This window comes from Castanea sativa, chromosome 2 (assembly GCF_040712315.1).
Source record: "Castanea sativa cultivar Marrone di Chiusa Pesio chromosome 2, ASM4071231v1".
Lineage (NCBI taxonomy): Eukaryota > Viridiplantae > Streptophyta > Magnoliopsida > Fagales > Fagaceae > Castanea > Castanea sativa.
In genome coordinates this window covers 26,917,653-26,929,821 of record NC_134014.1, presented here as the reverse complement: position 1 = coordinate 26,929,821, position 12,169 = coordinate 26,917,653, and the positions used below count along the sequence as shown (strand labels likewise).

The 12,169-nt window shown below is 34.8% G+C and overlaps 2 protein-coding genes across 2 annotated transcripts; both read right to left on the bottom strand.

The window, feature by feature from the left end:
• Positions 1-1,233: 1,233 nt before the first annotated feature.
• On the bottom strand, positions 1,234-1,733 carry LOC142625138 (uncharacterized). The gene is made up of 2 exons (XM_075798838.1): positions 1,580-1,733; positions 1,234-1,472 (listed from the first exon to the last, which is right to left on the bottom strand). The coding sequence occupies exons 1-2, from the start codon at positions 1,731-1,733 to the stop codon at positions 1,234-1,236; spliced, it is 393 nt and encodes a 130-aa protein (XP_075654953.1).
• A 335-nt stretch (positions 1,734-2,068) lies between these two features.
• Positions 2,069-4,823, bottom strand: LOC142625136 (uncharacterized). The gene is made up of 2 exons (XM_075798837.1): positions 4,669-4,823; positions 2,069-2,888 (listed from the first exon to the last, which is right to left on the bottom strand). The coding sequence occupies exons 1-2, from the start codon at positions 4,821-4,823 to the stop codon at positions 2,069-2,071; spliced, it is 975 nt and encodes a 324-aa protein (XP_075654952.1).
• Between the last annotated feature and the right edge of the window lie 7,346 nt (positions 4,824-12,169).

Sequence of the window (12,169 nt, the reverse complement as noted above, 5' to 3'; positions counted from 1 at the left end):
GGTAAACAAAACTTCATCCTCATCAGGCCTGGACATAATGGGTGGCCGAGAAAGGTATTCCTTGAGCTGTTGGAAGGCCAATACACACTCCTCAATCCCTTCAACCCCTTCCACTTATTCAACAACTAGAAGAAATGTCTGCACCTGTCTATTGATCGAGAGATAAATTGATTTAGGGCAGCAATCATTTCCATTAACTTTTGGACTTCCCTAGGATTCTGAGGGGGTTACAAATTGTTAATTGCTTTAATTTGATCAAGATTGACTTCAATTCCATGGTGAGTGACCATGTAACCCAAAAATTTACCTGAACCAACACCAAAAGAACACTTGGAAGCATTAAGGCGCAGCTTGTGTTTCCTCAAAATTCCAAAGATATTTTCGAGGTCACCAACGTGCTCAGACTCTGCCCTACTCTTTACCACCATATCATCTATATAAACCTCAATGTTTTTTTCTAGTTGCGGCTTGAACATCCTGGTCATCATCCTTTAGTAGGTAGACCTTGCATTCTTTAAACCAAAAGGCATCACTTTGTAGTGGTAATTTTCAGTAGGCGAAACAAAAGCTATCTTCTCCTGGTCACCCAAAGCCAATGGTATTTGATGGTACCCTTGAAAAGCATCTAAAAAGCTCATCTGAGGATAGCCTACAGTTGCATCTACTAATTGATCTATTTGAGGCATAGGGAAGGGGTCCTTAGGGCAAGCTTTGTTCAAATCTGTGAAGTCTATACATACTTGTCATTTCCCATTTTTCTTCTTTACCACCACTATATTGGCCAATCACTCGGGGTAAAACACCTCCTTAATAGCCCCAGCCCATTTAAGCTTGATCATCTCCTCCTTGATAGCATCAAAATGTTCCTTAGATGAACGCAGGTGGTTGCTTTTGGGGGATGACAACTGGATTGGTGTTTAAATGATGACAAATAAAACTTGGATCCATCCTAGGAGCTTTATAAGCACTCCATGCAAACACGTCAATATTCCTTCTAAGGAACACTATCAACCCTTCCTTCTCTTGAGGAGGCAACTGAGCTCCGACCTGGAAGAATTTCTCCTCATCATCACTTATAACGACATTTTCTAACTCCTCACATTTTGCCCCTTCTACCATCCCCATAGATAAATATGGCATCCTTGATTGCCATAATCCCTGCTCGGCAGAGGCCGAGGACTCGCCTTCAGCTTGATTCCTAATTGCAGCTACTAAGCACTGCCTAGCCATAGATTAGCTTCTGACCAATTCCTCAACCTGGTCCCCAGATGAGTACTTCACTTTCAAGTGTAGGGTGGAAGAAATAGCCCCCATGGCATGAAGGCAAGGTCTTGCCACAATGGCAGTGTAGGGAGAGTATGCATCCACTACAATGAAATCCACCTTGACCACTTCTAAACCTATCTGTACTGGTAGTCTAATCTGGCCCTTTGGAATAACAACTTTCCCATCAAAACCTACCTGAGGTGAATCTTAACATGCCAAATTCTTAGGTTTCAACTTTAGCCTTTTATACAAATCAAGGTACATAATCTCTGCTACACTACCTTAGTCAACCAACACCCGCTTCACATCATACCCCCTATCCTGAGGGTAACCACTAAGGCATCATCATGTGGCTGCAAGGTACCAACCTTGTCCTCGTCAGAAAAACTCAACACAGGTCGAACTTCCACCTTACTCCTCTTCGATTCAGGGGAGGAGTCCTCTGTAAGTGGCCGAGCTATGGACATCACCCTATAGGGGCGAGAGCCAGTTCTCCCTAGAGCAGCTAGGATAATGCTGATTGTGCCAAAGGCGGCCTTGAAGAAGCATCTCTTTGAATGCCCGGTCCTTTCTGGCCTCCTTGCCCATTGGGCTGATACAGAAATTGTTTTAACTTCCCACCTCTAACCAACTGCTCCAAATGACTCCACAGAGTCCTACAATCTTCTATGGTGTGTCCTCGCTCCTGGTGGTATTGGCAATGAAGACTCTGATTGCGCTTTGTGGGATCCCTTCCCATCTTGTTTAGCCATTTAAAGTATGGCTCATTCTTGATTTTTTCCAGGATTTGATGCATGGGTTCTCAGAACGCTGTGTTAACCATCTGAGCATTAATAGATCCAGATTGCCTAGCAAAATCCCTCCGAGGCCAGTTATTGTAGTATTTGTCCGACCTAACATCCCTTCTATCTTGAGAGACCACTTTAGCCTTCTCCTTACCTTGTTTTTGGTCCTCCTCGACCCATTTATACTTACCAATACTGTTTATGAGTTGACGCACTCTACTAACTAGTTTCCCTGTCAAAGATTTCCTCAAACCGTGCTCGGCAATTAGGCCGACCTTGAATGTTCTTATAGCCACGTCATCAAAATCTCCATCAATCTCATTAAACATCTCCCAGTATCTGTCAAAGTACATATTCAAGGTTTCTCCCTCTCGCATATTTATAGACAGCAGGGAGTCTAAAGGTCGATGAACCCTACTACAAGTTACAAACCGAGAGCCAAAGAGCCTTGCAAGCTCCTTAAAGGAAATAATAGAACCTTCCTTCAGACCATCAAACCATCTCATCGCCACTGGCCCTAAACTGGATGGAAACACCTTGCACATTAAAGTCTCATTCTTAGAGTGAACAACCATTCTCTGATTGAAATGGCTTACGTGCTCCACAAGGTCTGTCCTGCCATTATACATAACGAACATTGGCTGAGTAAACCGTCGAGGAAGCTTTCCTCTCTCTATTCTCTCGGTAAAAGGTGGCTTGGAGATTTGATTCAGGGCCTTGCTCATGGCATCATTGCCTAGGCCCTTATGGGACGGACCTTTCCCTCTCTGCCTACCACATCGCTCCTCATCACACGAAAAAGACTCACTAGGAGGAGTCCTTGACCTAGGCCGGTAACTATTGCCACTTTCACCATTAGAGGAATAGTAAAAACTTGAAAGAGTTCCTCTACGTCGCTCGCGGTGTAAATTTCTTCACAAACGATCAATTTCTAACCGCATACTTCCAGGTCCCTCCTTCGCTCAAGATTGAGAAACTGATTTTGACGTTGGGACCCCACAGACTCCTCCTGGTTTGGCCTTGAACCCACCATGACTAAACGCTAGTTTCACTAAAGCTCAAGTAGTTTCCCATAGACAGTGCCAATTGTAGGGGCGCAGTTTGAGTTCTAAGCCTAAGAAGATAACAAGATCAAGGCCCCAAAAGCCTAACATAATGAATTTGTAGAGAATGAGCTAAAAACTAGGCTTTAATGAATTGAACAAGGGTTATGATGGACTAAAGATGATAAGGAAGTAAAGAAAAACAAGTATTATGTGAAGAAATCCTTCCTCGACAATGTCCGAGGAGAATAGTTCTTGGATATATTGCTCTTAGAATGGATTACTTCAGTTCTTGTAACTATAGGATTTTTTTCTACCAATCCTCTAATCTCCCTATGTAAGGGACTTCTTTCTCTCTTATATCATCTTCTTTTCTTCATTTCCACCCTCCACGTGTAGGTTAAGTTGCTGGCTTTAATCCTTGTCCCATTAGCACCTTCCAAAAGTTTCTAGGAGTAGCTGTAAGGCTAAATATCACTGTTCAGGTATCACTTCCACATTAATACGGCCAGAAGGTTAGCTGCAGAGCATTCAATGCGGTGGTAGCAACTTTCCCTAAAATATTTCTTAGCTTCCCTTTGTCACATGCTCCCCTAATGCTTATCCTTATCAGTAGAATATTCTGGAGTGTTGCTCTTGATGACAGACCAAACCTTCTAACCTCTACTCTGCCTTGGACTTTCTTCCCAAACCTTCGTAGTCATAATTTAATCGTGGCACTCTAACTCATACCTCTTCTCTATCGTCTACTTGTCCTCGAACAACTAAACGTCCTCGGATAAGGGTCACGGCCCAATATATACTCCTGGACTCTTTATCCCTACATAAATAAATATCTTAAATAAGTACAAATAGCAAAAACTAACTAAAATAGTCCAATTAAATATAAAAATCTATTTTTTCAAATTTATTTTTCATATTATAACTTTTGCAAACAAAAATATAGTGTTTCTTTATTTATTTATATGTTGATTAGTTAAACTTGTGATAGTAATTGTATAATATTAATTATTATAATATAACAATTAGAAGGGCAACTACTCACCAAAAATATTTTTTTAAAAAAGGACATATTATTTATAAAAAAGAAAAAGAAAAATAAAGATACAAGCTGGTATCAATATGGACGAATGGCAAATTTGCAAGTAAAGCTTAAAAACATTTAAATAGTCAAATCGCTATAATTACTTCATTGGGCTTCACGAGGTCACGTGGGTAGTGGTGTTGTCAGCGAAACAATGCAGCACACTTAACAAAAACATGAATACAATTGATTACTTATTGGTGCACTCAAGAAACAAGGAACAAAGAAAAAAAAAAATCTAAGGAGTTATTCTAGCTTCTAGGTGAAGTGTTGCTGAGAAGAGAAGAGGAAAATGGGATGTGGGGATGATCGGCAAAAATATACTACCAGAGTGTAACAGTGATGGTGGTAATGTACTAACGTGGCTTTCTGTTTTCTTTTACTCTCTCACGATTTTTTTTTCTTTTTTATATTTAAATTCTTTACCAGCTAATATATGTTTTCTGACCAAAATACAGTAAAAAAAAGGAACCGCATGAGCCATTAAAACCGGCCACGATCAGGCTCCGTGATCAACTCCTCAAAAATGGGAACGTGATTCTTCACCGTCAAATTTGTATCTTTCTCTACTGTAAAACCATCACCTACTGGAGCACCATCAAAGCTACCACCTTTAGGTAGACTGCCCGATGGCGTTAAGATCATCCGTTCACTCCACTTCCGATTGTTGGATCGCCCTGCGCATTTACCTTCCAGTTTAAAGAAACTCGATCCTCCTGCTCAGTCTGAACATCATCATTCCGTCTCCCTGGGCTGCGTTGTGCTTTGTTTGCATTACCGTGACTTCTATGATGCCCCGCCTTCAACCATTTCCCATAAGGAAGACACCTCTGTTTTCTGTCCCTTGAAACAGAGCAGTCCCGAATCTCATGACCAATTCGACCACATTGATAACAAAGCCCAACTAAACGTTCATACTTGAAGCCAATACAAATCTTATCACCTTCAGGACTAACAACAACTCCTCCTCGACGTAATGGTTTGTCCAATGGCAACTCCACCCTTACTCTGATAAAGCGAGCTTGGTCAGACGAAAAAAGCTTCAAATCAACATCCAGTACTTTTCCCAGACCATTGCCAATATCCCTGCCGACCTCTTCCAATAACAGATCAAAAGGTAAACCCCACACCTGAACCCACATCGGCATTAGGGAAAATCGAACCAAAGTGGCTGTCATTCCTCTCTCCCATCTTCGTAACACCAGAGGGTGACCTTCAAAACTTCACGGACCATACGCCAACACCCACCTCAATTGACTTTCCATTGTAAATTTAAATTGAAAAAGATTATTTCCCACTTCAACTATGCGTAAAGCCGAGCCCATCCTCCACACAGACCTTAGCAAACTCTTGGCTGCACCCTGATTAAAAGTTTGTGTAGTGAGAAACTTTCCCAACAAACTGAGGGAACATTCTTCTAGCATCCTTTCCCTCTGTAAAACCCCAACCTTAATTACTTCTCCCTCATCCTCTGTCAAAGTTATATTTTGCAACTTGTCTATAAAATCTGAATCCACCCTGTGATATTCCTACTGAAACTCTAATAAAAATGGTAGACAAACACCGAGAGTTAAAAAACTAGTCCTCACCCAGAATGTGAGAAGAAAAGTCTCTTCCTAGAGAGAAAAATACTCACCTGGCGTGAGAAGGAAAAAAAAAATCTCAAATTTACCTGTTGCATACAAATATTGAAACAATGTTATTATTTATGAGAAATACTTCAGCAAGTTTGGAAGAAAACCATAGGAAAACCATTCAGCCTTAGCTCGTTATCTCCATTAAAATATTGTATCACACCAAGAACTTCTTAATCAAACGATCCATCCAACCAATCTACATTTTCATCAAAATTCCTTGAAAACACAAAGCCTACCAACTAGGGTCTTTGACTACCATCTAGGGTTTTTGACTACCATCCTCAAAATATAGATGCTTGTAAAATTGAAAAATATAATTAGACATGGTTTTAGGATCCCTAGTCAACTCCTCATCCACCAAAAGATTGATAATGTCGTTAAACCTTTTATGAGAGTTAGCTACCAATGAAACAACATTGTGTTTTTGTGCTCCTCTTAATCACAGAGCCCTAAACTTTTGTCTCCAATTAGTTTCCTCCAAAAGGGTAGTCATTTTAAGCTCTAATCGAATCTAATCCTTCTCTTATCATCTTGTGTAAGTTGATGACTTTTTCTAAAGTATCTAGCTTAGTAAGATCATCTCATAGCCATTACTTCTCTTTCTCTATCTCCACTTTCTTACATTCTTCATTATTCCATTTCTTTAGATCTAATTTCATATCTTTGAGTTTATTAGCCAATTTTTACCTCGAGGTCCCTAGAAATAGTATGACTACCACCATGATTTCACCTTATCAACAAATCCCTCAGCCTTAAGCCACATATTATTGAATCTAAAATGTCTACAACCTCTTTAGAGATTATCACAATCTAACGGAAGCGAGAAGTGGTCTGAAGTAATTTACGCAATATTATTTGGAAAAATATTAGGAAAATAGTCCTCCCAATCTCTAGATGCTAGTAACCAATAAATTCTTGACATTGAGGCCAAATTATACCAAGAAACTATCCCCCTTCCATGGGAAAATCTACCAATCGAAGAACTAAAATGAAATCCGAAAACTCATGCATTGCATTGGTGAAATTCTTCGTGCCTAGATGCTCCATGGGGAACCTATACAAATTATAATCCCCCTTCACACACCAAGGTTTTTTCCACCAATCTATATATATATGCCTCATGGTTACACAAATTTATGCCACACATACATTTAAAAACACCAAACAGTTGTGCCTTTTGAACAAAAATGTGCATATTGACCGAAAATGTGCCTATTGAATAAAAAAAATGTTTATTTATTGAAAATGTGCCTATTGAATGCGAAGGTGTCTATTGACTGAAAGTGTGCATATTGAATGAAAATGTATCTGTTGAAGAGTCATAATCATTTGGGTATAAATAGTGGTTCATATTCATTTGGTAACTTCTTCTCAACTTTTTTTCTTTCATCTTTCTTAAAAAGACAAGGTATTATTCAAAATTGCTATTTGTAAGTCGATTTTTTTTATTTAAATAGTACAAATATTTAGGAATCAAGCCACACCAATGGTAGCAACAATAATACTGAACAATTTCTTAACTTGTTTTGTGATTGTTGCGTAATTGCATTTAGTTCTCTGGCTATTGCAATTGCTAACTATTTATGTCATATTTATAAAAAAAAACAAAAACAAAAACAAAATCAACAAGTAATTATAGGAGTTTTCTAAATGAAAGTCAGACCAATCAACGAGTAAAGTATTGAATTCATTCCAACAACATCACAAAAGCCAAACCAAATTAGAAAAACAAATACTGTCTAACTCGAAAAGTAACCGATTTTATGTTATAACCGCTAACATTATCTAAAAATCAAGTATTTTACTGAACCGAATAGAATCACAAAAATAAAAAGTAAAATAACAAGAATATAAACACAAGCCATCCATATGTATACGTATGATAACGATACATAGTGTGATAACTGTTTTAAGAGTCTTCCCCTATCATCACAACCCTATTTTATAGGAGAAAGCAAGTATTCAAAAAGTTTCAAACGTGGGTTAAACTATCTTATTCATATTACATTATCACCATCTCAAAGTCACAGATCAAACCCTAGCTTTGCAAACACGTGAAAGCAATAACATCCTTAATTCAATAAATTGATTACAAACTCAAAAAACAAATTTCTTTTAAAATATATATTTGTACATATAAAAATATAAAAATATAAATTCATCTTTATTTGTCACCGTCTCTCTTTTTCTATCTATGCTACTCCGTTGCAGTTTTGTTTTTTCTAAGTTCTGATCAAAGGTAAAAAATAAAAAAATTACTCCGTTGCAGTTTTTTTTCTAGGTTTTGATCAAAGGTTAAAAAAAATTTAATCTATATATATATTTATAAATATAATTTGATATAATAATATAATATAAACTAAAATGTTTGACTTTTTGTTAACTACTTCTCATTGCGCCACGTGCCTACATAAATTAGTGCACGTATACATTTAAAAACACCAAACAATAATGCATTTTCATTTTTCAATAGGTACATTTTCGGTCAATATAGACTTTTTCATTCAATAGGTACATTTTCGGTCAATAGACACATTTTCATTTGATAAGCATATTTTCGGTTAATAGGCACATTTTCATTCAATATGCACATTTTCGGTCAATAAGCACCTTTTGGTATATCCAATATGAAAGGTTATGACCTTTCAATAGACACCTTTTAGTATATCAAATTTGAAGAGTAATGACCTTTTAATTTGCACATTTTGGCATATATATTCATATCTTATATACCTAAACTAGATATGCAACATTCTACCTCTTATTTCTTCCCACAAAAAATTAATAAATAAAACAACATTGCTTTTTTTTGCCTAACTAATAAATTTTGTGCTATTTCTTTCAATATATATATATATATATATATATATATATATATATATATATATATATATATATATATATTTAATTTCATGCATTTTTGCTTACTGCTGCAACTAAAAAATAAATGTTTTTCCCTCCTGAAACTCATTCAATAGCTATTTCCGTATATCGCACGGGTTAGCGACTAGTGTATATATAAAATCGAAGCTTTTGAATTTTAGTTGACCTCTCCACAATTTTTCACATCAACATTTTTTTTTTATATTTTTTAATTTGATTTAGGACTTTTAAGATGTATTAAAACGCAAACACCTCCTCTCTCATACAGTTTTCTATTTTGTCTTAGACTCTTCCTTCTCTCCTTCTCTAATTCTCCGGTCACCACATCACTATTAGGGTTTTTAATTGTATTTTTATTGTGTTCTTTACGCAAACACCTCCTCTCTCGTTCGGTTTTCTATTTTATTTTATTTTTTTGCTCTTCCTTCTCTCCTTCTCTAAACCCTCGATCACTAGATCACTATTAGGGTTTTTTTAATTATAGTTTTACTGTGTTTTTGTTGATAAGAATTGTCAATTTTTTCTGTTATGCAATCATATGTTTTTTTTTTTTTTTTTCATTTGCAGCTTTCCAGGGCATTGCACAAACTGCATGAAAATAGCTATCAATGCATTGTAATCTGAAACAAAACGTTCTATGGATTTGTTAAGATGGTATGGAATAATCAATAAAGCTCATATCTACCATGCTTGAATATAAGATTGCTTTATTTTTGCACTTTATTATGGTGTTTTGCTTAGCTTTTACTCTTTTGTATGGTGTGGCAAAAGAAATTATTTGACTGATATTTGGTTTCTACGGTTACCAAGCATCTTAATAAGGGCATCAATGGTGCAAATATTTGTTTTGCACCCAGCAATGTAGCTAGATTCTTTACTCTTTCTTTTGGCTTTTTAGAAGTTTTAACACCTAAATTTTGGGTTCATATTTTGCAATATGAAATTGTCTTGACAAATTTTAATTTTTATAATCATGGATTATTCTTTTGAGGTAGCCTATTTTTCTCTTATATATATATATATATATATATATATATATATATATATATATATATATATATATATATATATATATATTTTTTTTTTTTTTTATTTTTTTTTTCTATTGTGTAGTCATATGTTTTTTTGCTGATTCTTCAAATTTTAAAGCCTTTAAGAAGTTTAACAACTTAATTTTTTGATTCAATTTTTGCAATATTATATATATTTTTTCTATTATGTAGTCATATGTTTTTTACGTTTTGTTTCAATACTTTCTAGGCATTGAATCTTCTGATTATTTACTCTTTCTTTTGGCCTTTTAGAAGTTTTAACATCTAAATTTTGGGTTCATGTTTTGCAATATATGAAATTGTCTTGACAAATTTCAATTGCTATAGTCATGCATTATTCTTTTGAGGTAACCTATTTTTCTCTTATATTTTTTTCTATTATGTAGTCATATATTTTGCCTTACCATTTGAATTAATGTGATATGCCTTTTTGTTGTTCTTCTACGTGTTGAAATATTATAACTATTGCCTATAACACTAAATTAGCTTTTCCAATTCTCTAAAAAAAAAAATTCTTTTCCAAAACCTATTGCTCTAGATTAATGACTTTTTTTGAGTGTCAGTGCCATTTGTGAGTGTAATTAATTACTACTTTCTATGTAAAAACTTCTATAGTTTTTATTTTCTTATTTTTGGGTGTTTTGGTTACATTTTATATGGCAAGAAAAGACATAGGATTTTGCAAACAAATTGAGCAATGGGACGGATTATGTTATATTAAAAAAAATGATTGAGACCTTAATTTTCATTAAAGAAAGGATGCCATTGATAATAGACATGGCATGCCTAACATTATTGGTGTTAGTATTTTTATTCACTCTTAAATTGTAACTTATTTTTTCAAGTGATCATAAGTTTAAGAAAATTTAAAATTTAAAATTTTTTTCAACTAATCCATGCATTGCATGGGTTGGCGACTAGTATATATTAATAGCCAAAGTAGAGAGAAAATTCAATTAAATTCTAAATTGGAGTCTAATTTTATGTCGCGTGTCTCATCTAATTTTTCAATTTTTTTGTTAAGTGAATTATTAGGTGCAAAAATCAAAGAGTCTAAATCTATTTAGATTCTAAATCATATATATATGAGAAGTCATTACATATTTTAAGCCATAAATTTCTAAAATATGTAATGGTTGTTAGGATGTGTGCTCTTAAATCCTATTGTATGATGCTATGTATGACATTAATGTTGTGATTAATAAAGTTGTTTTTTATCTAAAAATAATGGTAACATGAATATTGGGACATTATCATATAGTCCATGAGATGCATAGTATATGATTTATGTGAAAAGTTACAGAAGATATAAATCACAAGTTCTTTGTAAACTCAAAATTTTAGTTTGTAGTCGATGATGAAATTGAGCATTTCATCTGCGAAGACTATAACATATCAACTAAGATGATTTGTCTTGATCATAGAAATGAAGATTTCTAGTTGGTATGTTGATATGTTTTAAGAGTTAAAACATATTAAACTGGATCATTGTGAAATTTATTATTCTCCTAGCGACTGTTAAATGAATAATTCTCACGACTTCTATTTACATGAACTCGTAATCCTGAAAGAATAATGGACTTGATCATGAAATATATGTTACTTTAATATATCAGGAGTGAGATCTAAAGTAACAATCAAAACCTCATTATGTGGACAGCCACATTTAGTGTTGATGGAACATATATTTTCAAGATGGAATTCATAGTCTCTTAACATAGATATAAAATATTCCCTTGAGATAAGTTTAATAGGTTTGGTTATTCAGAGAGTTAGTTACTAAAGTATATATTTATAGAATTGAATTTCATAAATATATGATGAATAACTTAAAGGATTAAACCGGGTACTCAAGGAATGAAGATTTAGTAATCTTCAAAGTGTCAGTATACTTTCATGACTTTGTATTACTACAAATATTTTATGAAGGGGTTGCATGTACAATAAAGTCTTGGGATATAATTTATAAATAAGGCCTAGAGTTCAACCATATTTATATAGTAGTATTAAATATAGTTAATAGTAACTTTGGACTTGTCAAGAGTTAACAGAAAAGCCCAATGCCCATTGGAGCTAGTGTCTTATTGGTCCCTTTTGATCCCACTCCAAGCCACACACTAAAGCCCAATTGAAAAAGCCCAAAAGGCTACCCCAATTAGATAATCAGTTATAAGGAGAGAAACATACATAATTTTGGTATGAACATAAAATAATGTGTATGTGAGTATGAGACACTCTCTTATTCTCTCTTTGGAAACTGATTGAAAGACCACAATTCTTGGGTGTAAAGTGGAATTGGAGTGAAGGTTAAAAGTGGTCTCAACTGCTTCTAATCTTTTGTTTTGAATTTCACTGTACCAAAGTACGCTCTCTTATTCTTGAATTCTGAAATTTACATTATACATGTTAATAAATGCGA